General features: G+C 48.4%; 1 protein-coding gene across 3 annotated transcripts in view; it reads left to right on the forward strand.

Annotated features, from left to right (window-relative positions):
* Positions 1-48: 48 nt before the first annotated feature.
* SPG21 (SPG21 abhydrolase domain containing, maspardin) overlaps positions 49-27306 on the forward strand; it is a 43255-nt gene continuing 15997 nt past the window's right edge. Inside the window, exons 1-2 of one of the 3 annotated variants that reach the window (XM_077263331.1) lie at positions 49-358; positions 17692-17779. In XM_077263331.1, the coding sequence (XP_077119446.1) occupies positions 17717-17779 (63 nt within the window). In that variant the 5' untranslated portion in view covers positions 49-358; positions 17692-17716. Of the gene's footprint in view, positions 396-17691; positions 17780-27306 lie in introns of all 3 variants that reach the window. The other 2 variants (XM_077263333.1, XM_077263334.1) reach the window with 2 other exon arrangements.

The following is a 27306-nucleotide window of genomic DNA, read 5'->3' on the forward strand; positions in this document are numbered from 1 at the left end:
TTATGAGACGTCTGAACTGCAAAATAGCTGCAAAGCATGCCGGGATGTGTAGTTCACAGCCTGAGAGCAACAGGTCTTCGTACTCCGCCAACACCAAACTGTGTGGGCGGCTATTTACTACCCATGGTGTGAGGTATCGCGGACTCCTCTCCAGCCCCTCTAATATGGCGGAATATTAACAAGTTATTGTTGTTTTAATAACTTGACGTCACGGGGTAAGAGACTCGTGATAAACAGAACCGCAGCGAGGCACGTGACGAGTCACGTGGACAACGGTCTGCGACAACCCGGAAGTAGGAGCACTGTGGAGTGGAGTGTGGTACTGGGGGGAGCGGTGCAGCCGGTGCCGAGGGCCGAGGTATGCGCTGTACACGAGGGGGCGCCGCTCTGCAGGGGTATGTGCTGTACACGAGGGGGCGCCGCTCTGCAGGGGTATGTGCTGTACACAAGGGGGCGCCGCTCTGCAGGGGTATGTGCTGTACACAAGGGGGCGCCGCTCTGCAGGGGTATGTGCTGTACACAAGGGGGCGCCGCTCTGCAGGGGTATGTGCTGTACACAAGGGGGCGCTGCTCTGCAGGGGTATGCGCTGTACACAGGGGGCGCCGCTCTGCAGGGGTATGTGCTGTACACATTGGGGGCGCCGCTCTGCAGGGGTATGTGCTGTACACAGGGGGCGCCGCTCTGCAGGGGTATGTGCTGTACACAAGGGGGCGCCGCTCTGCAGGGGTATGCGCTGTACACGAGGGGGCGCCGCTCTGCAGGGGTATGTGCTGTACACGAGGGGGCGCCGCTCTGCAGGGGTATGTGCTGTACACAAGGGGGCGCCGCTCTGCAGGGGTATGTGCTGTACACAAGGGGGCGCCGCTCTGCAGGGGTATGTGCTGTACACAAGGGGGCGCCGCTCTGCAGGGGTATGTGCTGTACACAAGGGGGCGCTGCTCTGCAGGGGTATGCGCTGTACACAGGGGGCGCCGCTCTGCAGGGGTATGTGCTGTACACATTGGGGGCGCCGCTCTGCAGGGGTATGTGCTGTACACAGGGGGCGCCGCTCTGCAGGGGTATGCGCTGTACACAAGGGGGCGCCGTTCTGCAGGGGTATGTGCTGTACACAAGGGGGCGCCGCTCTGCAGGGGTATGCGCTGTACACATTGGGGGCGCCGCTCTGCAGGGGTATGTGCTGTACACGGGGCGCCGCTCTGCAGGGGTATGCGCTGTACACAAGGGGGCGCCGCTCTGCAGGGGTATGTGCTGTACACAAGGGGGCGCCGCTCTGCAGGGGTATGTGCTGTACACAAGGGGGCGCCGCTCTGCAGGGGTATGTGCTGTACACAAGGGGGCGCCGCTCTGCAGGGGTATGTGCTGTACACAAGGGGGCGCCGCTCTGCAGGGGTATGTGCTGTACACAAGGGGGCGCCGCTCTGCAGGGGTATGCGCTGTACACAAGGGGGCGCCGCTCTGCAGGGGTATGCGCTGTACACAAGGGGGCGCCGCTCTGCAGGGGTATGTGCTGTACACATTGGGGGCGCCGCTCTGCAGGGGTATGTGCTGTACACAGGGGGCGCCGCTCTGCAGGGGTATGCGCTGTACACAAGGGGGCGCCGCTCTGCAGGGGTATGCGCTGTACACAAGGGGGCGCCGCTCTGCAGGGGTATGCGCTGTACACATTGGGGGCGCCGCTCTGCAGGGGTATGTGCTGTACACGGGGCGCCGCTCTGCAGGGGTATGCGCTGTACACAAGGGGGCGCCGCTCTGCAGGGGTATGCGCTGTACACAAGGGGGCGCCGCTCTGCAGGGGTATGCGCTGTACACAAGGGGGCGCCGCTCTGCAGGGGTATGTGCTGTACACAAGGGGGCGCCGCTCTGCAGGGGTATGTGCTGTACACAAGGGGGCGCCGCTCTGCAGGGGTATGTGCTGTACACAAGGGGGCGCCGCTCTGCAGGGGTATGTGCTGTACACAAGGGGGCGCCGCTCTGCAGGGGTATGTGCTGTACACAAGGGGGCGCCGCTCTGCAGGGGTATGTGCTGTACACAAGGGGGCGCCGCTCTGCAGGGGTATGTGCTGTACACAAGGGGGCGCCGCTCTGCAGGGGTATGTGCTGTACACAAGGGGGCGCCGCTCTGCAGGGGTATGTGCTGTACACAAGGGGGCGCCGCTCTGCAGGGGTATGTGCTGTACACAAGGGGGCGCCGCTCTGCAGGGGTATGTGCTGTACACAAGGGGGCGCCGCTCTGCAGGGGTATGTGCTGTACACAAGGGGGCGCCGCTCTGCAGGGGTATGTGCTGTACACAAGGGGGCGCCGCTCTGCAGGGGTATGTGCTGTACACAAGGGGGCGCCGCTCTGCAGGGGTATGTGCTGTACACAAGGGGGCGCCGCTCTGCAGGGGTATGTGCTGTACACAAGGGGGCGCCGCTCTGCAGGGGTATGTGCTGTACACAAGGGGGCGCCGCTCTGCAGGGGTATGTGCTGTACACAAGGGGGCGCCGCTCTGCAGGGGTATGTGCTGTACACAAGGGGGCGCCGCTCTGCAGGGGTATGTGCTGTACACAAGGGGGCGCCGCTCTGCAGGGGTATGTGCTGTACACAAGGGGGCGCCGCTCTGCAGGGGTATGTGCTGTACACAAGGGGGCGCCGCTCTGCAGGGGTATGTGCTGTACACAAGGGGGCGCCGCTCTGCAGGGGTATGTGCTGTACACAAGGGGGCGCCGCTCTGCAGGGGTATGTGCTGTACACAAGGGGGCGCCGCTCTGCAGGGGTATGTGCTGTACACAAGGGGGCGCCGCTCTGCAGGGGTATGTGCTGTACACAAGGGGGCGCCGCTCTGCAGGGGTATGTGCTGTACACAAGGGGGCGCCGCTCTGCAGGGGTATGTGCTGTACACAAGGGGGCGCCGCTCTGCAGGGGTATGTGCTGTACACAAGGGGGCGCCGCTCTGCAGGGGTATGTGCTGTACACAAGGGGGCGCCGCTCTGCAGGGGTATGTGCTGTACACAAGGGGGCGCCGCTCTGCAGGGGTATGTGCTGTACACAAGGGGGCGCCGCTCTGCAGGGGTATGTGCTGTACACAAGGGGGCGCCGCTCTGCAGGGGTATGTGCTGTACACAAGGGGGCGCCGCTCTGCAGGGGTATGTGCTGTACACAAGGGGGCGCCGCTCTGCAGGGGTATGTGCTGTACACAAGGGGGCGCCGCTCTGCAGGGGTATGTGCTGTACACAAGGGGGCGCCGCTCTGCAGGGGTATGTGCTGTACACAAGGGGGCGCCGCTCTGCAGGGGTATGTGCTGTACACAAGGGGGCGCCGCTCTGCAGGGGTATGTGCTGTACACAAGGGGGCGCCGCTCTGCAGGGGTATGTGCTGTACACAAGGGGGCGCCGCTCTGCAGGGGTATGTGCTGTACACAAGGGGGCGCCGCTCTGCAGGGGTATGTGCTGTACACAAGGGGGCGCCGCTCTGCAGGGGTATGTGCTGTACACAAGGGGGCGCCGCTCTGCAGGGGTATGTGCTGTACACAAGGGGGCGCCGCTCTGCAGGGGTATGTGCTGTACACAAGGGGGCGCCGCTCTGCAGGGGTATGTGCTGTACACAAGGGGGCGCCGCTCTGCAGGGGTATGTGCTGTACACAAGGGGGCGCCGCTCTGCAGGGGTATGTGCTGTACACAAGGGGGCGCCGCTCTGCAGGGGTATGTGCTGTACACAAGGGGGCGCCGCTCTGCAGGGGTATGTGCTGTACACAAGGGGGCGCCGCTCTGCAGGGGTATGTGCTGTACACAAGGGGGCGCCGCTCTGCAGGGGTATGTGCTGTACACAAGGGGGCGCCGCTCTGCAGGGGTATGTGCTGTACACAAGGGGGCGCCGCTCTGCAGGGGTATGTGCTGTACACAAGGGGGCGCCGCTCTGCAGGGGTATGTGCTGTACACAAGGGGGCGCCGCTCTGCAGGGGTATGTGCTGTACACAAGGGGGCGCCGCTCTGCAGGGGTATGTGCTGTACACAAGGGGGCGCCGCTCTGCAGGGGTATGTGCTGTACACAAGGGGGCGCCGCTCTGCAGGGGTATGTGCTGTACACAAGGGGGCGCCGCTCTGCAGGGGTATGCGCTGTACACATTGGGGGCGCCGCTCTGCAGGGGTATGCGCTGTACACAAGGGGGCGCCGCTCTGCAGGGGTATGCGCTGTACACAAGGGGGCGCCGCTCTGCAGGGGTATGCGCTGTACACAAGGGGGCGCCGCTCTGCAGGGGTATGCGCTGTACACAAGGGGGCGCCGCTCTGCAGGGGTATGCGCTGTACACAAGGGGGCGCCGCTCTGCAGGGGTATGCGCTGTACACAAGGGGGCGCCGCTCTGCAGGGGTATGCGCTGTACACAAGGGGGCGCCGCTCTGCAGGGGTATGCGCTGTACACAAGGGGGCGCCGCTCTGCAGGGGTATGCGCTGTACACAAGGGGGCGCCGCTCTGCAGGGGTATGCGCTGTACACAAGGGGGCGCCGCTCTGCAGGGGTATGCGCTGTACACAAGGGGGCGCCGCTCTGCAGGGGTATGCGCTGTACACAAGGGGGCGCCGCTCTGCAGGGGTATGCGCTGTACACAAGGGGGCGCCGCTCTGCAGGGGTATGCGCTGTACACAAGGGGGCGCCGCTCTGCAGGGGTATGCGCTGTACACAAGGGGGCGCCGCTCTGCAGGGGTATGCGCTGTACACAAGGGGGCGCCGCTCTGCAGGGGTATGCGCTGTACACAAGGGGGCGCCGCTCTGCAGGGGTATGCGCTGTACACAAGGGGGCGCCGCTCTGCAGGGGTATGCGCTGTACACAAGGGGGCGCCGCTCTGCAGGGGTATGCGCTGTACACAAGGGGGCGCCGCTCTGCAGGGGTATGCGCTGTACACAAGGGGGCGCCGCTCTGCAGGGGTATGCGCTGTACACAAGGGGCGCCGCTCTGCAGGGGTATGCGCTGTACACAAAGGGGTTCTGCTTTGCAGGGGTATGCGCTGTACACAAGGGGCGCCGCTCTGCAGGGGTATGCGCTGTACACAAAGGGGTTCTGCTTTGCAGGGGTATGCGCTGTACACAAGGGGGCGCCGCTCTGCAGGGGTATGCGCTGTACACAAGGGGCGCCGCTCTGCAGGGGTATGCGCTGTACACAAAGGGGTTCTGCTTTGCAGGGGTATGCGCTGTACACAAGGGGGTGCCCCAGGGGTATGTGCTGGTCACGAGGGGGCGCCGCTCTTCAGGGGTGTTTGCTGAGTACGAGGGGGCATGTGTTGGGCCATCCCAGAACTGTTCCACTCATTGATCACCCTCACTGTCAAAAGTTTTTTCTAATATCTAATCTGTATCTCCTCCCATTCAGTTTCATCCCATTGCTTCTCGTGTTTCCATGTGAAAATGAGAATAATTATGATCCCTCTGCACTGTGACAACCCTTCATATATTTGGAGACAGCTATTAAGTTTTTTTTTTTTTAGCTTTATTTTTTGCAAGCCAAACATTAGTTCTATTCCTCCCATTCTGTAGATGTAATTTTCGTTTTTCTTTCCCAGAATGTAGAATCTTGCATTTCTCCCTGTTAAATACCATTCTATTAGGGTACTGTCACACAGTGCAATTTTGATCGCTACGACGGCACGATCCGTGACGTCGCAGCGTCGTATGATTATCGCTCCAGCGTCGTAGACTGCGGTCACACGTTGCAATCACGGCGCTGGAGCGATGCCGAAGTCCCCGGGTAAACATCGGGTTACTAAGCGCAGGGCCGCGCTTAGTAACCCGATGTTTACCCTGGTTACCAGCGTAAACGTAAAAAAAACAAACCGTACATACTTACATTCCGGTGTCTGTCCCCCGGCGTTCTGCTTCTCTCCACTGTGTAAGCACCATAGCCGGAAAGCAGAGCGGTGACGTCACCGCGTCACCGCTGTGCTCGCTTTCCGGCCGGCAGGCGCTCACAGTGCAGAGAAGCTGAGACGCCGGAGGACAGACACCAGAATGTAAGTATGTACTGTTTGGTTTTTTTACGTTTACGCTGGTAACCAGGGTAAACATCGGGTTACTAAGCGCGGCCCTGCACTTAGTTACCCGATGTTTACCCTGGTTACAAGCGAACACATCGCTGGATCGGTGTCACACACAACGATCCAGCGATGTCAGCGGGTGATCAAGCGACGAAAGAAAGTTCCAAACGATCTGCTACGACGTACGATTCTCAGCAGGGTCCCTGATCGCTGCTGCGTGTCAGACACTGCGATATCGTAACGATATCGCTAGAACGTCACGAATCGTACCGTCGTAGCGATCAAAATTGCACTGTGTGACAGTACCCTTAGTCGCTGCCCATTGTTCCAGCTTATCTATTGTAGATCCTTCTGAATCCGTTCTGTGTTCTCTAGTGTTCGCTTTCCCTCCTATCTTTGTCTGCAAATCTGATTAGTTTAGCTTCAGTTTCCTTAAGGTACTGTCACATTAAGCGACGCTGCAGCGATATAGACAACGAGCCGATCGCTGCAGCGTCGCTGTTTAGGTCGCTAGGAGACGTCAGACACCGGCAACAGCAGAACGATGCAGGAGCGATCCAGTGACGTACTTATCGTTCTCGCTGGTTGTTCGCTCCAGTTCGCTCCATGAAGAAACATTGCAGGCATTGTTGCTTTTGCTGTCAAACACAACGATACAAGCCGGTCTGACGACCAAATAAAATTCTGGACTTCTAGCTCCGACCAGCGATATCACAGCAGGATCCAGATTGCTGCTGCGTGTCAAACACAACGAGATCGCTAACCAGGACGCTGCAACGTCACGGGTCGTTGTCGTTCTCGTTGGAAAGTTGTTTAGTGTGAAGGTACCTTTAGCTAGATGATTTATAGAAATGTGCTGGGGCCAGGACTTGACAAAGTTTGCACACACTGCAGCAGGGATTTTGGCCCACCCCTCCATACAGATCTTCTCCCGATCCTTCAGGTTTCGGGGCTGTCACTGTGAAAAATTGAATTTCAGCTCCCTGCAAAAATTTTCTATTGGGTTCAGGTCTGGAAACTGGCTAGGCAACTCCAGGATCCTGAAATGCTTCTTAGGGCTCGTTCACACTTTGCGGATTCTTCTGCGGATTTTTCCGCTGCGGAATTGGAAAATCCGCAGTGCAAAACCGCTGCGGTTTTCACTGCGGATTTTCCTGCGGTTTCTTCTGCGGATTCCTCTGCAGGTTTTCAACAGCACTTTCCTATTGGTGCATGTTGAAAACTGCTGCGGAATCCGCAGAAAGAAGTGACATGCTCCTTCTTTTTTTCCGCAGCAATTCCGTGCATTTTTTTCCGGGATTTTCCGCAATGTGGGCACAGCGGTTTTTGTTTTCCATAGGGTAACATTGTACTGTACCCTGCATGGAAAACTGCTGCGGATCCGCAGCGTCAAATCCACTGCGGATCCGCAGCAAAAACCGCAAAGTGTGAACATAGCCTTAGACCGGGGTCACACTTGCATGTGCCATGCAAGAAACTCGCATCAATACCCGTCACTCGGGACCAGAGCGTTCAGCTGCATGTATTTCTATGCAGCCGCATGCTCCGATCGAGTGCCGGCAGCAGTGCCCAGGTATTGATGCGAGTTTCTTGCATTGCACATGCAAGTGTGACCCCAGCCTTACGGAACCACTCCTTACAGTAGTTGCCCTGGATGTGTGTTTTGGGTCATTGCTATGCTGGAAGACCCAGCCAGGACCCATCTTCAATGCACGTACTGAGGAAAGGAGGTTGTTGGCCAAAATCTTGCAATACCTGACCCCATCCATCCTCCCTCTTAGTACAGTGCATTCGCCCTGTCCTCTTTGCAGAAAAACACCCTCAAAGTATGAGTTTTCCCTGACCATGCTTCACTGTTGGAATGGTGTTCTTGGGGTTGAACTCTCCTCCAAAACAAGGCGAGTGGAGTTGATACCAAAAAGCTCTATTTTGGTCTCATCTGACCATGTGACCTTCTCACATGCATCTAAATGGTCATTGGCAAACTTCAAAAGGGCCTAGACATGTGCTGGTGGGAGCAGGAGGACCTTGTGTGCCCTGCAGGTTTTTAATCCATGATCGTGTAGTGTGTTACTAACGGAAATGTTTGAGACTGTGGTGACACCTCTCTTCGGTTCATTGAGCAGGTCCTCCCGTGTAGTTTTGGCCTGATTGCTGACCTTTCTTGGAATCCTCCTTACTCCATGAGGCTGAGATCTTGCATGGAGTCCCAGACTGAGGGAGATTGACAGCCATCTCATGTTTCTTCCAATTTTTTTGACAATTGCACCAACAATTGTTTCCTTCTCACCAAGCTGCCTATTGTCCTGTAGCCCATACCAGCCTTGTCCGGCGAAATTTACTAAAAACTGTAAAGATAATAGAAAAGATTTAAAAATTAAAACATTAAGAACAATATTAGGATCTAGAATTGTCATCAAGGGTGTGCACAATGGTGAAAAAAGGGGACGATTTCGTGAATTTCAGGGAATAGTCTATTCATCATAAGAACGAGGAAAAGCTCAACGCCTCATTTAACCCATTTGGTACCATAGTGTTGAGGCGCACTATCCAGTTTGCCTCTCGTTGGGCCAAAAGTTTTTTATAATTCCCACCCCTCACCTCCAGGTGTAGACTCTCGATCCCCCTGACCCGAAGAGATCCCGCGTCACAATTGTGAGAAGTCCTAAAATGACGCGGGATTGTCGTCAGCTCAGAGGGATCGACCACCGCCCCAGCTGCGTGAATGTCCCGGACATGCTCGCGCACCCTCACTCTGAGTTCCCTAGACTTGAGGCCAACGTAAATCCGGGGACAAGCACATGTGGCATAATAGATGACATTACTTGTGCCACAAGTAATGTGCTGTCTGACTTTAAATTGTTTGAGGCCATCTGATGTTTCTAAAGTAGAGATGCGCTGGACATTCGCGCAAGCTAGGCAGTGGCCACACTGGAAACACCCCAGAAGGAGGCCCTGAGTGCCAAAAATGTTCTTGATGGGTGGAACATAATGACTCCTGACCAGAAGGTTGCCAATATTAGTGCTCTTCTGGCAGTCATGGCAGGAAAATCTCCAAGACTGGTCCCCAGGGCGGGCTCTGTCTTCAAGATAGACCAGTGCTTACTCAAGATGCCCCTGATGTTTTGCCATTCATGGTTATATGTACCAATAAACCTGATCGTATCATTATTAGCTCTTGCTTTCTGTTTTTTCGTTGTGTATAGCAGGTCACTACGCCGAGTTTTCCTGGCCCTATCGAAGCCACGCTTAATGCTCCTACGGCTGTAGCCGCGTGCTAGAAAACGGGACTGAAAATCAGCGGCTTGACTATAAAATTTTTGGTCAGATGAGCAGATCCGTCTCACCCTCAGGAACTGTCCGACCGGGACAGCTCTGATAGTGGCAGGGTTGTGAGCTGAATCAGTACGAATCAAAGCGTTAACAGAAGTTGGTTTTCGAAAGACGTCAGTCTGGATGCATCGAGCCATGTCGAGCTCCAGAGTGACGTCCAAGAAGTCAACCCTAGTGGGATGGTATTGGTAGGCCAACCTAATGTTAAATGGATTTGTGTTTATATTTAAGCATAAAATCCCTGAGCTGCTGTGAAGTCCCCCCCCCCCCCCCCCCCCCCCACATGAAAAAAAATATCTATATAACGAAGCCAGCACAGCACATGGTCAGCGTGGTAAATGACTATTCTAGCTGCAAACGTCTGGTTTGTTATGCAATATCTTCGTAGGTGTATAGAGGCCCATTTCCAACAACCATCACTCCAGTGTTCTTATGGTACTTTGTGTTTGCTAAGTGTGCAAGAAGGGTAATGGATGGTTAGCATACCCTTGAAAACCCTTTTGCAAGTATGTTAGCACAGCTGAAAACAGTTTGACTGATTAGAGACAGTTTGGCTGATTAGAGAACCTATAAACCCGACCTTCTATTGAGCTAGTTGAGAATCTGGAGCATTACATTTGTTGGTTCCATTAAACTCTCAAAATGGCCAGAAAAAAAGAACTTTCATGTGAAACTCGACAGTCTATTCTTGTTCTTAGAAATGAAGGCTATCCGGGGGGGCGTGGTTTGCCAGGGGAAGGAAGCAGACGTGTTCCACAGGAGCTCCTGCTAATTCCCCTTAAAAAGCTTCAAAAAGAATACTTAAAAGTGGACTTTTAGACTCCTAGAGCATTTATAACATGCCAGGAGCCAGCCAAGCTAGGAAGGGACCAATTCCTACCAAGAACGTCCCGGTTTGGAGCCAGAAGGGAGCAAAGAGGAACGGAAGCCTGGGGACTCATGGAAGGACTTTAATATCTGCACAGAAGAACAGCGCTCCACCGGGTGTAATGGTCCAAAGAATTCTTTATTTAGCCATATAGCATCAGCGACGTTTCGACCATATGCTGGTCTTTTTCAAGCATGAAAGGACTTTGTCTGGGTATGCAAAGACTGAGCCGTGCCCTCCTCACACCCAGCATCAGCCAGAGAAGCAAGAAGTACCGCTGCACAAAAAGCCCCTGACTGGCAGGACTCCCACAGCTGCCAAAGCTCCGGATCAGCCCCGCAGCGCGAAGGACAGAGGCCGGGATGAAGCGGTGTCCCAGCTTGTCGGGAGCAGCCCGAGAAGCAAGATGGCGCCCATGACGTCACAGCTAAGGCACAGCGCTCCTGAGTTTGTGCCGAAGCTGCGGCCGGCGACCGAAGCGAAACTACAGGATACAGCGGCGCCGGAGAGAGAGGACGCGCCGCTGCAACAGGATGGTCCTGGGGAGCTGCACGCCGGCCTGGAGCAAGCACCGACCGGCAAAGCCCAGCAAGCGGCGGAAGCCGCAAAGCAGCACAGTAGAGCCGGAAGTCGAGCGGCGCCCATACAGCAGGACTGGAGAGAAAATGACAGGCGGGATACACCGCAGCTACCAAGCAGCCATGAAGACACCAGCCGCTGAGGGGGCTGGGAATAGAAGAAAAGGGTGATGCGGTGAGTAGACCGTCACAACTCTTATATAACACCACAAACCCTTCACCCTATATTAATGTGTGCCACCCCTGGTCACCAATGCGACTTCACTGCTATTACTGAGGAGCATATTGGGGGAGAGGAAAAATAAGGGACAATCGGACAGAAATGACAATGGGGAGAGTGGGGAGCCTGAGGAGTGGAAGGACAGAGAAAGAAGTAGGCTGGCCAATAAGGAGCGCTGGAATAGCGCCAACAGTATCCCCACTGCCACATAGCTCCATACACTCTCTTCAGAACTGGAGGAACTGTGCCTCTCTAATCTCACCTCACAGTACCCCAAATTCCACAGGGATGAACCATGAAATCCCTAACAACGGTCAAATGAGCAGAGATCCATCTACTAAAAGGTCATCGCCAGAACCCTGGAACGATGGTGACTGGTCCTCTGTCACTCCAGAGGGCGATTTTCTCATACACCTGAAGTTACAACAAAACATAATGATGGAAAAATTCAACCTGCTATTTAAAAGAGACGTCAGAGATTTTGTGACAGAATTAACCCCCTTCTCATTGGAGTCCAAAAGGAACAGGAGTCTATAAACTATAACTCAGATAACTCCTCTGACGCATCAGAGGGGTCAGAAAATACCCTCTCAGAAGAATATATTAAAATAACAGACAACTCTGATAGCGAGAGCAGTGACTTTCATGATTCCACAGATTTTAACGTAACCTCTACCCAGAATTCCCTTCCAGGGAGCCCTATGGAGTTTGAGACCCATGTGCCTACAAAACAAAGTCAAAAGAACCAGGATGAGAGACCCGAGATCCATTCTCCGATTACTTTAATAGATAACATTCCAGCTTCCGATGACCACCCATCCGAAAGCTTCATGATAGACATTTGCAGGGCTCTTTTAACATCAACAAATATTTTGAAGAGGGGCAACAATCATACTGGCTATGAACCAAAAATTTCCGTTTCTCAACAGCCAAACACGGAAAGAGCCTCTGAATCATTTATTAAACAGCTCTTTAAAGATTTAGCTCATTTTATTGTTGGTGACTCTAAATTTTGCCCTAACAGGGACTGCGGTACTCTGCTTCAAGACCAAGGGAGGATGGAACCTCTGGTCCAAAATTATCGTACTTTGCTTCCTGCCCAGACTGGCAATCCGCACGTATTCTTGGACTCTCTGGAGGGGATCCAAAAAGACATCACCTTCTTCAGAGAATATCTGGCCAATTATGAGGACTTCAGAAGAAAAGACAACATTAAAATAAGAGGCATACCTGAATCGATTCAACCAAAACAGCCAGTTTTATTTCTAAAATTATTTCCCACCTGTTACCCAAAAGGGGAAAATTTAATTGAAAAAGTTTTCAGAATCCAAAGGCCTCCATCTCTCCCTTCACATGTTGCCTGCGACGTCAGTGTCCTTCTTCCCCACAGGGGTTAAAAACGACCTTCTTGGGTTGACAAGATACTCAAAAGTTCTCCCAGCCCCATACAGTAACCTATCTTTTTTTTTTTTTTTTTATTTTAAGGACCTGTCAAAAATAACGTTACAAAGACGCAAATCTTTTCTCCAAACCACCCGGGGACTCACACACGCTGGAATCCGCTACCAGTGGACAAAGTCTTCCAACCTACATGTGAAACTTGCTTCAAAGGCGTACACCCTCTCAAGTCCGGAGGAGGGAATGACCCTCCTAAAAAGAGTGGGACTATCATTTTCTACAACTCCACCTGATGCCGTCCCTCTGGCCACACCGGAATCATACCCTACTTGAAAAAAGTATATTTTCCACTTGATTGTCTTACTGATACTGAACCGGACATTGCCCTCCAAGCGGTTTCTGGGTCACTTAAGGTGACCCCAGACCGGACAGGTTTTACTGTGTGCTACAGAATTTAGTCTTGTATTTCAATTTGAGTAATTATTTTCACGAGGGAAGCGTTGTTGAATTCAATAATACATTTATCTACATCACAAGCTCATGTATACATATAAGAACTCTATTTTAGGCTAGTTTTCAGGTTTTATGGAGCTACAACACATAATCTTATATTTCAGTTACTGTTTAAGCTTTTTCAATAATGCTTTAATCTACATCATAAGCTAATGTACACATGTAGGAACTCTTTTTCAGGATGTATCGTAAAAATATGACTTCTATATGTATGTAAACCTGCCTTTTTTCCCCTATTTTCATAGGGGTTTCCTTTCCTGATCTCATATCCCTCCCCTTCCCTTCCTCCCCCTCCTAGTTTACCCTACCCAGTTAAAAATTGTTAAAATCCCAATAAAACGTTTGAAAAAGAAATGAAGGCTATCCCATGCAAGAAATTGGCAAGAAACTGAAGATTTCCTACAACGGTGTGTACTACTCCCTTCAGGGGAGAGCACAAACAGGCTCTAACCAGAGTAGAAAGAGAAGTGGGAGGCCCCGCTGCACAACTGAGCCACAAGACAAGTACATTAGAGTCTGCAGTTTGATAAATCGACGCCTCACCGGTCCTCAACTGGCAGCTTCATTAAATAGTACATGCAAAACGCTAGTGTCAATGTCTACAGTGAAGAGGCGACTCCGGGATGCTGGCCTTCAGGGCAGAGTGGCAAAGAAAAAGCCATGTCTGAGACTGGCTAATAAAAGGAGAAGATTAATATGGGCAAAAGAACACAGACATTGGACAGAGGAAGATTGGAAAAAAGGGTTATGGACAGACGAATCCAAGTTTGAAGTGTTTGGATCACACAGAAGAACATTTGTGAGACGCAGAACTGAAAAGATGCTGCTGTTGTACTGGGATATTGTTTTAGTGTTGTATTTGAGCACAAAGACAGATATTACTGTATAGGGGCATAAAACTGTAGGGGGCCGCAAAAGGCTATATATCCATTGACATTGTATGGTGGTCACAGAGAGACCTTATTCCACTCTCCTGTTTTCTGACATTGCCATAAGGTGCGAGCTAGAAACGTGGCGCTGCCTCCAGTTATATTGCGAACTATCCGACAGGTATGTTCACACTACACATTGAGACTTCATTTCAGTCTTCTGTTTGTTGACACTGCCATTTTTCCTGACTAGCTATTACAAAGACTCTAATTAGATGGGTGTACTTGTATTTACTGTGACTGATCAGACATACTATCATACAGACATGTTCACACTACACACTGAGACGTTATTCTAGACTTTCATGTTCAAACATTGCTATATTTTCCACATTAGGCTACTATAAAAATGTTAATAAAATGTGTGAGCCTTTAAGATGGAGCCTAATTTATGAGTAATCGGTTATACTGAGAACTTTTTTACAGGTATCTTGACACTATACACTTACTTTACGCTTATGTTTTCTGACACAGCCATATATTTCAGACTAGGGTACTATAAAAATGTCAATCAAATGTGTGAGCCTGTAACGAGGAGCTGAATGTATTCTGAATGATTGGTTATACGTGAACTATCCCACGGGCATGTTCACACTACACATCAAGATCTTATTTCAGGCTCCTGTTTTCTGACCGCCATGTTTTTCAGATTAGGCTACTGTAAACAGGTCAGTCTGATTTGGGAGCATGAGAAGCTCATCATGAATAATTAGTCCTACTGTGAACTTTCCTACACGTTTATTCACACCATACTTTGGGATCTTACTCCAGGCTCCTGTTCTTTGGCATTGCCATATTTCCTAGATGAGGTTACTGTAGAAATGCCATTTAACTGCCAGATCTTGTAAGGGGGAGCTGCATTTATTATAAATGATCAGTTATATTGTGAACCATCTTAGGCTACTTTCACACTAGTGTTAACTGCAATATGTCGCAATGCGTCGTTTTGCCGAAAAAAACGCATCCTGCAAAAGTGCTTGCAGGATGCATTTTTTTTCTGCATTGACTAACATTAGTGACGCATTTGCGACGCATTGACACACGTCGCAACCGTCGTGCGACGGTTGCGCCGTGTTGTGGTGGACCGTCGGGAGCAAAAAACGTTACATGTAACGTTTTTCCGCCCCCACCTCCTTGCACTTCCCCGCACCTCACAACGGGGCAGCGGATGCGCTGGAAAAATGCATCCGCTGCCCCCGTTGTGCGGCGGAGACAACGCTAGCGTCGGTGACCTCGGCCCGACGCACTGCGACGGACCGAGCCCGACGCTAGTGTGAAAGTAGCCTTAGGGTATGTGTCCACGTTCAGGTTTGCTTCAGGCTTTGGTCAGGATTTTATGCAGGTAAAATCCTGACCAAAAATGCACCTGAGGTCACTGGCAGGTCACCTGCGGTGTTCCTGCGTGTTTTGCTCATTGTAGCAACATGCTGCGTTCTGAAAAAACGCAACGCTTGTGCGTTTTCGTGGGAAAAACGCATGCGTTTTTTAATGCACAGTGGAGATGGGATTTCATTAAATCCCCTTCACTATGCTGTAACATCTGGACGCTGCGTTTCCTGAACGTGGACACATACCCGAAGAGGCTTGTTCACATTGCACATTTAGACTTTATTCCAGATTCCTGTTTTGGTTTTTTTTTTGCTTGTTTTTTTTACTTTACCTTTTTTTTTTTTCAAGACTAGGCAAATATAAAAACTTCAAATCAAGTGTGCCTTCTTGCAGTGTGGAGCTCCATTATTTATTTTTATTTTTTTTTTGAAGAATGATTAGTCAAACTGGTGACTCTTACATACATATTCACATTATACATTGAGACTTGTTGTCCTACTAAACAGCTGCTTTTTCCTCCAGGTTAGGAATCTGTTGTCTCAGTAACGATTATATTTATATATATATATATATATATATATATATATATATATATATATATATATATATTATTTTTTTAACCCTATTCCGACAGCCGCTGTCTTTTTTTTTTTTTTTTTTTAATCCATGGTCACACTTTCACGAGTTTGTGCCTGCAGGCATCGGATTGTGTGTGACTTATGTAATACTTCTGTTTTCTGCTTCCTGTTCAGATTCTCTGCCAAGAGAATTAGTTCCCCATGTGATGCATCTGATATTTGTCCAGAATGATGCTTTGTTCTAATTTGCACTGAGATGGCCCCAACTGCAGAGGTGACGACAAGCCCATAAAATCCAAACAGTGCAAGTAAAATCCCAGCGTTACAGGGTCTCCTTGGAGAAATATCACCAATATTCAAAGACTTTGATAGAGTAATTTTGTCTTTTTCACATACCGTATGTTGCACATCCTTGGTTTGCCGCTTGTTTTGTTATTGTACAGGGTTATTCCTAAAATAAATAAATTTATAGCCTATATGCAGGATGAGGGATAACTTGCTCGTCCCTGCAGTCCGACATCTGGGACCCCAAGTGATCTGGACATTGGGGCTCTATAACCCTGAGAATGGGGCACTGGAGCCCAGCAGTATAAACCTGAAGCTATGGGGTTATTCTGCAGGTAAATAGCGTTTTGAAGCCGTGCACACTTCTGGGAGGAAATTGACATAACTTTACTTCTTCTGGCAGCCTCAGGCTTTGTTATAGTGGTGCTGCCAGCCCGGATTCAGTCACCGCTCCTGAATATGGAGGACTACCTGGCAGCAGGTTTACTAGTCCTCTACTGATAAAATCGCTGTTTACTCAATGTTAGAACATGGTGTAAGGTCGATTTTGTTAACAGGGAAAACTAGTCAATGCTAATATAAATGAAGTTACTGTCATCAGGCTTCACATTATATACAATAAATCAGTCAGCCTTGATGAGGCTGGTGTATTTACTTTGAAAATCCATGTCAGAATGGTTGTATGATCCTCTGATGTTTCATGTGGAACTGGAGTAGCAATGTAATGTTGGCTGCGGAATGTTTTTTATTAAGTCTAAGTGGGTGTTTTCAGATAGTTATCACTGGGTGCTTGTACTTTTTCACCTGTATAATGCTGCCGAATCATAAGTGGGCAGCAACACTCATAGAAAAGAACATGCCCCACCATGGCTCAGAGCAGGTTTCTGTGTGTGAGATGTAGTTACACTTGTGTGTGTGTTGTGTTCAGGCAACTTATAATTGCTCTGCAGTGAGATCCGGGCTGTCGTTTGGTGTATATACTATATGTCACCTCACAGAGACCTCATCTGAAGGTGTTGGTCATCTGTTGTTTTCTGATCACATAGGAGGTTAGACCAGGAGATCGGGGCAGTATCCTTACATCTCACACACTGTGGAACCTGCTCTAAGCGATGGTGGGGGCGTGTTCTTTTTCTGCTGTGTTGCTGCCTGCTTATGATTGGTCAGCATTATACAGGGAGAAGTACACGCCCCCTGTGACAAAGATCTGATAACTTTTGTGAAGTCCAAGTAGGTGCTAACTCGTTAGGCGCTAAATAGCACTCTGCAGCCACCATTATATCCTGTGTCCACTTGAACATGAAACGTTTGAAGAGTCCTATTTAAGATCATGAGGGAAACCATTACACCGACATTCTTTACATGGATTTTCAAAGTACACCAGCTTCATCAGGTCTAAGAGATCCACTTAATAAGGTATGCAGTTTATTTTAAGGAAATTAACATATTAATTTAATTGTCCATTGCATTTCCTATTTTGTAATAATAGCCCATTGTGTACTTGTGTGAAACTGCTTATTCTGTATTAAAAAATATATATGTATTGTATGTGTGGTGGGTGGTCCCTCCTGCATAGCACAGCATGAGCCAGCACACATAGCGAGGCTCTGTGTCTCCTGATAACTCATCACATGCCTTCTCTCCTCCCCGCAGATCTGCCTGAACTTTACTCTGCGACATGGGAGCCATCAAGATCTCCCCAGACTACAACTGGTTTCGTAGCACTGTCCCACTAAAGCGGGTACGTAGAGTCCAGTCCTATTGAGTGCCGAGTAGACAACTTAAGGCACAAGCTTGGATTTGATTGTATGATATTTTTTTATGTTCGTAATTTTGATTTGTGAAGTATGTCTTAATTATTATACCTATATAGCGCCATTAATTCCGCAGCACTGTCCCACATTATAAATTCCTATCAGGATGTCTTTGGCGCGTGGCATGAAAACCGAGAACCAGAAGGAAACCCTGGCAAACCCAGGAGAACATACAATCTGCAGATACTATATTCTAATGCAACATAAATATAAAGTTATTTTTAATTCATATGATTTATTCTGCAAATTCAGAAAACCTGGCATTCTTGTCTGGAGTTGTCCCTCCTTACTAAGGGTTTTGCACTTCTAATGAGTATGTAAGAAAAAAAGATGAAATGTCTGATATGTCCTGTTGCACGAGGAGATACAGACTTTATTGCACCATGTAGTTAGTATATGTGCATGGAAGGGCTTTGTACCGTAAGGAATATCTGGACATTGCAGTATGTATGATACGTGGCATACGTTCTGTGGAAGGTGCTCAGCATTCACTTGGTTATACGGTGTTGTACAAATATAGATCTAGCCATTGCTAATGATTAACTGCATGTGTAAGGTTAATTATTAGAACGCACCAGACACTATGATGGGAATTTTGTAGATTAATTGTGGAGTCTAAAAAAATATTCTCTTCTAGCGTATGCAAGTAATAGGTGAGCAGGCTGGCTTTCTTTTTTTGTATGAAATCTATATACGGTAATTTAATTGCATTTCTGAGCCTGTATGTGGATGTGCCAGTACAATTTTCAGTAATTTTACTATGCGTGGCTATTGTTCAAATTAGCCTCATGTTTTAGGCTACTTTCACATTTGCGGTTAAGTCCGCAGCGTATCATCCGCAAACGCATGCAAACATCTTTAAACACAGCGTTTTTTATCCGCATCAGCTTACGCATGATGGTAAAAAAACGCAGCGTTTGCATGCGTCTTTACATGCTTTTGCTCTTTTTATGCACATGTGTTTGATATTTCCAGGAGGGTGTGTCTTTTATGGGCATGTGCAGTCCGAAGTACGCAAGCGCATCAAACGCATGCGTACGCAAAGACGTGTACGCATGCGTTCCCATAGATAGTAATGCATTTTTTTTTTTGCCGCATTCCTTGCGCTAACAACCGCATACGTTTCTAGGCGGCAAATTGACGCCTCTAAAATTACTACATGTTGCGTTTACCGCGCCAAGCCGCAGAAGACGAAACTACGCATGCGTCGTCAAACGCGGCAAAACGCAGCCGATCGCAGACACATGCCTCCCTAATGTTAAATATAGGAAAACACAACGCACGCGGATATTTGCGGAAGAAACGCTGCGGACACAACCGCAAATGTGAAACCGTCCTTAAGGTACCGTCACATTAAGCGACGCTGCAGCGATATAGACAACGAGCCGATCGCTGCAGCGTCGCTGTTTAGGTCGCTAGGCGCCGTCAGACACCGGCAACAGCAGAACGATGCAGGAGCGATCCAGTGACGTACTGGTTGTTCGCTCCAGTTCGCTCCATGAAGAAACCTTGCTGGCATCGTTGCTTTTGCTGTCAAACACGACGATACACGCCGGTCTGACGACCAAATAAAGTTCTGGACTTCTAGCTCCGACCAGCGATATCACAGCAGGATCCAGATTGCTGCTGCGTGTCAAACACAACGAGATCGCTAACCAGGACGCTGCAACGTCACAGATCGTTGTTGTTTAGTGTGAAGGTACCTTAACAGGATCCATTATGCATATGACAGGTCTGTTCTAATCCGTCACAGTCAGCAATGGTCTGTGATGCATCCAATTTTATCAGATAAGGCTTTTATCTAACACCCCACTGACCTATATTTGGCTTAAAGGTACTGACTGCATGGCTGAGTCAAACAATTATGTACACTTTCACACCTGCTTGGTTTCCATATAACTCCACTCTTGTCTGGCCCTATGAAGCCAGAGCTGTCAATCAAAGAAAGGGGAGTGGAGATTGTGGGAAGGTGTATTTAACCCCTTAATGACCAATTACGTACATAGCAGGTCATGAGTAGGGTTGAGCGACCTTAGCTTTTTTAGGATCGAGGTGGGTTTTGTGAAACCCGACCTTCTCGGATGTCGGATCGTATGGAATCGGCCGATTCTACTGTAAAGTCGGGTTCCGGACCCGGAACACGAAACCCAATGTATGTCAATGAAATTTTTTTTTTTATTCTCTCTCTCTCTCTCTCTCTCTCTCTCTCTCTCTCTGTCTCTCTGTCTCTCTGTCTCTCTGTCTCTCTGTCTCTCTGTCTCTCTGTCTCTCTGTCTCTCTGTCTCTCTCTCTCTCTCTCTCCTCCGTGCAAGGCATATGTTATTTTTTGACTCCGGAAATTACTACGTCCGAAAACGTAACATAGCACTATGATGCCGCAGGAGCCGGAACCTATGTCATCACGCTGCCCACAATTAATTGGCTCAAAAAAATGGCGGGGAAGGCGTCATTTGAAACGCGACTTTGGCGCCAAGTTCGCGTTCCACATGGCCGACCCACACTGGGATCGGATCGGGTTTCATGAGACGCCGACTTTGCCAAAAGTCGGCGACTTATGAAAATGAACGACCCGTTTCGCTCAACCCTAGTCATGAGCAGTTGTCAGGTCCCCCATCAAGTGCGGTGAAATTGCAAAAAAAAGTGCAATCCCACAGCTGTTTTTTTTTGTTTTGCCTTTTTACTAGGTTCACTAAATGCTAAAACTGACCAGCCATTGTGATTCACGAGGTTATTACGAGTTCATAGACCCAAAACATGTCTAGGTTCTTTTTTATGTAAGTGGTGAAAAAAAATTCCAAACTTTATTTAAAAAAAAACAAAAACTGCGCCATTTTCCAATATCCGTAGCGTCTTCATTTTTGGTGATCTGGGGTCGGGTGAGGGCCTGTTTTTTGTGTGCTGAGCTGACATTTTTAATGATACCATTTTGGTGCAGATACAATCATTTGATCGCCCATTATTGGATTTCAATACAATGTCGCGGCGACCAAAAAAACTTAATTCTGCAGCAAGCTGTTACATGATTCTGTCGGTAACATAAAACTTGTTTTTGGTGTTTAAAAAAAAAAAAAAAACTTAGTGGTGATACCAGATTTGTATTTTTTTGTTGTTTTGTTTGGCTTCTACTGCAGTAATAGCACCGACCCGGAGAATAAAGTCGTCGCATGAGGAACGACGTAAAAAATGAAACTATTTTTGCCGTACTATTGATTTGTTCATTCTGCCACCCAAACATCACAGTAAGGGTACGTGTCCACGTTCAGGATGGCCGGCGGTATCGCCGGAGCGGCAAAGCCGCTCGGCGCTAAGCCCCGCCCCCTTTCTGGGACGCAATGATGCCGGATGTGTTAACTGTACACATCCGGGATCATTGCACCCTCGCATAGCGCCCTGTGATATTACTTGCGGCGACGCAGCGTCGCTGCAGGTAGCACGGACATGCTGCGATCTGAAAAGACGCGCAGCATGTCCGGAGTCGCAGGGAAGTCGGATGCGTGTTTCCACGCATAGTGGACACGGGATTTCATAAAATCCCCTCCGCTATGCTGGAACATCTGGACGCTGCGTGTTTGACGCTGCAGCTCTGCGCAGTGTCAAACAAGCAGCGTTTACTGACCGTGGACACATACCCTAAGGCTGCCGTCACACTAGCAGTATTTGGTCAGTATTTTACATCAGTATTTGTAAGCCAAAACCAGGAGTGGAATAAATAGAGGAAAAGTATAACAGAAACATATGCACCACTTCTGCATTTATCACCCACTCCTGGTTTTGGCTTTCAAATACTGATGTAAAATACTGACCAAATACTGCTAGTGTGAAGGCAGCCTAAGGCTCTGCTTACATTTATCCTGCGCTCTACACTGAGCACATACACCGGGGTTTCTGTGCAAATCTCTGAAATACGTGATTCAGACAGAACCCCTGACCGAAGATTCCCTATAAAGAGGCAGATGGAGGCACTATGGACACTGTTTGATCTGTGATCCGGTGGTGTCCATCTTTTTGGCGTGCATAAAAGCGCGGTTCGCTACAGTTTTGTGCACTTCTTAAAAGCCAAATAGAAGCCACACAGAATACAAAGTAAGGCCGGCGTCACACTCGGCGTAAGACAATACGGTCCGTATTTTACGGCCGTAATACGGCCGAAATACGGTGAAATGTTCCCAAAATAGTGATCCGTAGTCAGGGTGTGTCAGCGTATTTTGCGCATGGCATCCTCCGTATGTAATCCGTATGGCATCCGTACTGCGAGATTTTCGCGCAGGCTTGCAAAACCGACATCTAATGGATTTATGTGCTCAAATGTTCATTAAAACATATATACAGTATGTATATATATATATATGTCATTGAGACACATATATATATATATATATATATATATATATATATATATATATATATATATATATATATATATATATATATATATTCTGTATTTATATTTCATTCAGCGCGATATCTGTGAACAGCCGGTAATTCAATTGCCGGCTTTTCATTTCTCCTGCACAAACCCGACAGGATATGAGACATGGTTTACATACAGTAAACCATCTCATATCCCCTTTTTTTTTGCATATTCCACACTACTAATGTTAGTAGTGTGTATGTGCAAAATTTCAGCGCTGTAGCTGCTAAAATAAAGGGTTAAATCGCGGAAAAAATTGGCGTGGGCTCCCGCGCAATTTTCTCCGCCAGAATGGTAAAGCCAGTGACTGAGGGCAGATATTAATAGGCAGGAGAGGGTCCATGGTTATTGGCCCCCCCGTGGCTAAAAACATCTGCCCCCAGCCACCCCAGAAAAGGCACATCTGGAAGATGCGCCAATTCTGGCACTTGGCCACTCTCTTCCCACTCCCTGTAGCGGTGGGATATGGGGTAATGAAGGGTTAATGCCACCTTGCTATTGGAAGGTGACATTAAGGGTACGTTCACACAGGACTTTTTTGCTGCTTTTTTTTGCTGCTTTTTTTTATGCTAATTTTCAGCTGCTTTTTACAGTACCAGTAAAGCCTATGAGATTTCAGAAATCTCATGCACACACGTTGGTTTTTTGTTTGATCAGTTTTTTCTGCTTTGCTGCTTTTTTTGGACATAGGGCATGTCACTTCTTTCAGCGTTTTTGCTGCGTTTTTGCAGCGTTTTTTCACCCATTGACTTGAATGGGTGATGAAAAAAACGCTGCAAAAACGCTGAAAAAACGCATGTAGCATTATTTGCTGCTTTTTTTGTGCAGAAAATCATGGCCAGCAGGAAGGGATCTCACAGCCAAGAGCTTAGGGGTGTGGTTAGTGAGGTGTGAAGAGCCATTGTGAGCCATTGTGAGGTGTCCTGTTTGTGATCTATTGTGAGGGAGTTCCTGGTAGTGAGGTGTGAAGAGCCATTGTGAGCCATTGTGAGGTGTGAAGAGCCATTGTGAGGTGTCCTGATTGTGATCTATTGTGAGGGAGTTCCTGGTAGTGAGGTGTGAAGAGCCATTGTGAGCCATTGTGAGGTGTGAAGAGCCATTGTAAGGTGTCCTGATTGTGATCTATTGTGAGGGAGTTCCTGGTAGTAAGGTGTAAAGAGCCATTATGAGGTGTCCTAGCAGCTGAAAATTGGCATAAAAAAAGCAGCAAAAATCTGCAGCAAAAATCTGCAGCAAAAAAGTCCTGTGTGAACGTACCCAAAAAACGCACCAAAAACGCACCAAAAAAACGCACCTAAATTAGCATAAAAAAAAGCAGCAAAAAAAAGCAGCAAAAAAGTCCTGTGTGAACGTACCCTAAGCCAGATTAATAATGGAGAGGCGTCAATTATGTCACCTATCCATTATTAATCCAATTGTAGGAAAGGGTTAAAAAACACACACACACACACACACACACACACACACACACACACACACACACACACACACACACACACACACAATTAAAAAGATTTTAATGAAATAAACACAGCGGTTGTTGTAATAATTTATTGTTCTCGCAATCCATTTGCAGGCCCTCACTTGGCAAAATAATTAACGCACAATATACATACCTTCTGATGTCAGATCACGTCCCACGAAGTAATCCATCTGAAGGGGTTAACTAATATTACAGGCAGAGCTGCGATAAACCACTCGCTCGTGCCTGTAATCCCCGGGTGCTGAAAGGAAAGCTGGATCTGTACTTACATTGAGTCGCGGTGATGCGCCCCTGCTGGATGTTCTCATGAACTGCAGCCTGGGAACTTTTTCCCACGCTCCAGGTCATATGAGGACATCCACCAGGGGGCGCATCACCGCGACTGAAGGAAATGTAGGTCAATGACCTACATTTCATTCATTCGCCGGGGATTACAGGCACGGAGCACCGCTGCATTTGCAGGGCTCCTGCCTGTAATATTAGTTAACCCCTTCAGATGGATTACCTCGTGGGACGAGACGGTTCACCAGAAGGTATGTATCTTGTGCGTTTATTATTTTTCCAAGCGAGGGTCTGCAAATGGATTGCGAGAACAATAAATTATTACAACAACCGCTGTGTTTATTTCATTAAAATCCTTTTTAATCATGTGTGTGTGTGTTTTTTAACCCTTTCCTACAATTGGATTAATAATGGATAGGTGACATAATTGACGCCTCTCCATTATTAATCTGGCTTAATGTCACCTTCCAATAGCAAGGTGGCATTAACCCTTCATTACCCCATATCCCACCGCTACAGGGAGTGGGAAGAGAGTGGCCAAGTGCCAGAATAGGCGCATCTTCCAGATGTGCCTTTTCTGGGGTGGCTGGGGGCAGATGTTTGTAGCCAGGGGGGGCCAATAACCATGGACCCTCTCCTGGCTATTAATATCTGCCCTCAGTCACTGGCTTTACCATTCTGGCGGAGAAAATTGCGCGGGAGCCCACGCCAATTTTTTCCGCCATTTAACCCTTTATTTTAGCAGCTACAGCGCCCAAATTTTGCATACACACTACTAACATTAGTAGTGTGGAATATGCAAAAAAAATGGGGATATGAGATGGTTTACTGTATGTAAACCATGTCTCATATCATGTCGGGTTTGTGAAGGAGAAGGAAAAAGCCGGCAATTGAATTACCGACTTTTCACTAACACCGCTGCGTATTTCTCGCAAGTCACACTGCTGGTCCGTGTGGAATCCATATTTTTCTCGCCCCCATAGACTTTCATTGGCGTATTATTTGCGCAATACGCTGACAAACGCAGCATGCTGCGATTTTGTACGGCCGTAGAAAGCCGTATAATACTGAACCGTAATATACGGCTAATAGGAGCAGCCCCATTGAGAATAATTGTGCCGTATGTAATGCGAGTTTTACGGACGTAGTTTCTGCGCTCTTACGTCCGTAAAACTCGCCAGTGTGACGCCGGCCTTACTCTATTGCCTCATTAGTGAATGGATACCTCTTGCATTTCATCCGAATCACGTATTTTGTAGATTTAGATGGGAGACCTTCATGTAAGTGCTCAGTGTAGAGCACAGGATACATGTTATCCAAAATGTTCTGTACCCCAAAATGCCACCAATAAAAGCATCTACTAAACCCACAAAAAACAAATCCTCACTCAGGTTCATAATCTGTTAACAGATATATAGGAGGCATCCACATTACTGGTGGCACTTAAGGGCTCTGTATATGGAGTCCACAAACTAATCTAATGAAAATTTGTTCTCCAAGAGTAAAATTCTTCTTCCCTCTCAAGTCTGTGTGGCCAAACAGTACTGTACATCCACATATGGGGTATTGCCAGGTTCAAGAGACATTGGTAAAACTGACCACATAATTTTTTTACACAATGTAAATGTAAAATCGAGGGTTAAAACATTATAGTTTTAAAAATGTAATTTCTTCACTGCTCAATGGTATAACATTTTGTGAAACACCTGTGGTGTCAATATGCTTACTGCACCCCTAGATGATTTGATTAGAGGTGTAGTTTGTAAAATGGGGTCACTTATGGGGGATCCTGCTGTCCTGATACCTCAGGGGCTCTGCCAATGTGACTTGGAACCTTCAAACCATCCCAGGCAAATCTGCACTCCGATATGGTGCATATTCCTTTCTGAGGTTTCTGTGCCTAAAAAGTTTCACAGCCCAATGTTATACAATACTGTGAAATTCTTGTGGATTTAAAATGTTCACTGCACACCTAGAGGAATTCTTTGACGTGCAGTTTCCAAAATTGGGTAATTTGTGGGGGCTTCTGCTGTGCTGGAACCTTGTGTCACATATGGAGAGCCACCAATCTATTCCAGACCATTTTTGCTCTCCAAAAATCAAATGGTGTTCCCCACTTTCTAAGCTCTGCCGTGTGCCCAAACAATAGTTTCTGAGCACAAATGGGGTATGTGGGTACTCAGTAGAAATTCCAGTAGAAATGATTTGCTAAATCATGTAATTAAATGCAGAATGAGAACTTGCATGTGCAGAGCGGGTGGTTATGGGGCAGCAGGATAACCTGCACATGCAAGTTCTCATTCAGCATTTAATTACATGAATTAGCAAATCATTTAGACTTTAGCACTTCATAACCTATGCACTTTAAATAGGCATTCTTAATTCATATGTATTCATGTGTATAGACATATGCATAGGCTCACCGTGGTTTATTATTGGTAAGGATTCCCTGCTTTTGAGCTTAGTCACAGAGAAAAAAGCAGAGATGATTACCTGCTGAAGCCTCCAAACAAATGCAACAGGCCGCAGCGGACCCGATTAATGATGGCAAAAACACAGGTACAAAAAATACCGATGAAACAGCCACTTTCAATTCAGTGTTGGCTGTTTGGCATTCGTGCACAAAAAGATAAGAGATACTAGTCTGTATGTGGCATTGTTCACACAGGCAATGCAGTGCATCTGGTTTACAGCCTATTACTAACGCACATACAGGCGGGCCGCCCAGTGCTACAAAATGCATGCTGTGCGAACAGAGGCCTACAGTTTACAGAGCCATCTTGGTCCGACTGCACCCTGCTAGATAAAGTGCAAAAAAAAAAAAACATATCAATGTATGCAAGGTATTAGTTAATATTGGGGTCTCAATACGTAAGCTGGCAAGAAACAATTCTTTCAGCAGTGCCAGGGACCCGAACTAAGAGCCACCTTGTCAGAAAGCAGCATTACTGCTGCACAAGGTTGCTCTTTTAGTTACAAACGCCACAGGGGGTGACAGGTTCCCTTTAAGGGCTTAACCCCTTCCCGACCTATGACGTCACGTAGGCGTCATGAAAGTCTGTGCCAATCCGACCTGTGACGCCTATGTGGCGTCATGGAGGGATTGCGTCCCTGCAGATCGGGTGAAAGGGTTAACTTCAATTTCACCCGATCTGTCGAGACAGGGGGAGTGGTACTTCAGCCCGGGGGGGTGGCTTCACCCCCCGTGGCTACGATCGCTCTGATTGGCTGTTTCACTTTTAACAGCCAATCAGAGCGATTTGTAATATTTCACTATG

Source organism: Ranitomeya variabilis, chromosome 5 (genome assembly GCF_051348905.1).
Source record: "Ranitomeya variabilis isolate aRanVar5 chromosome 5, aRanVar5.hap1, whole genome shotgun sequence".
Lineage (NCBI taxonomy): Eukaryota > Metazoa > Chordata > Amphibia > Anura > Dendrobatidae > Ranitomeya > Ranitomeya variabilis.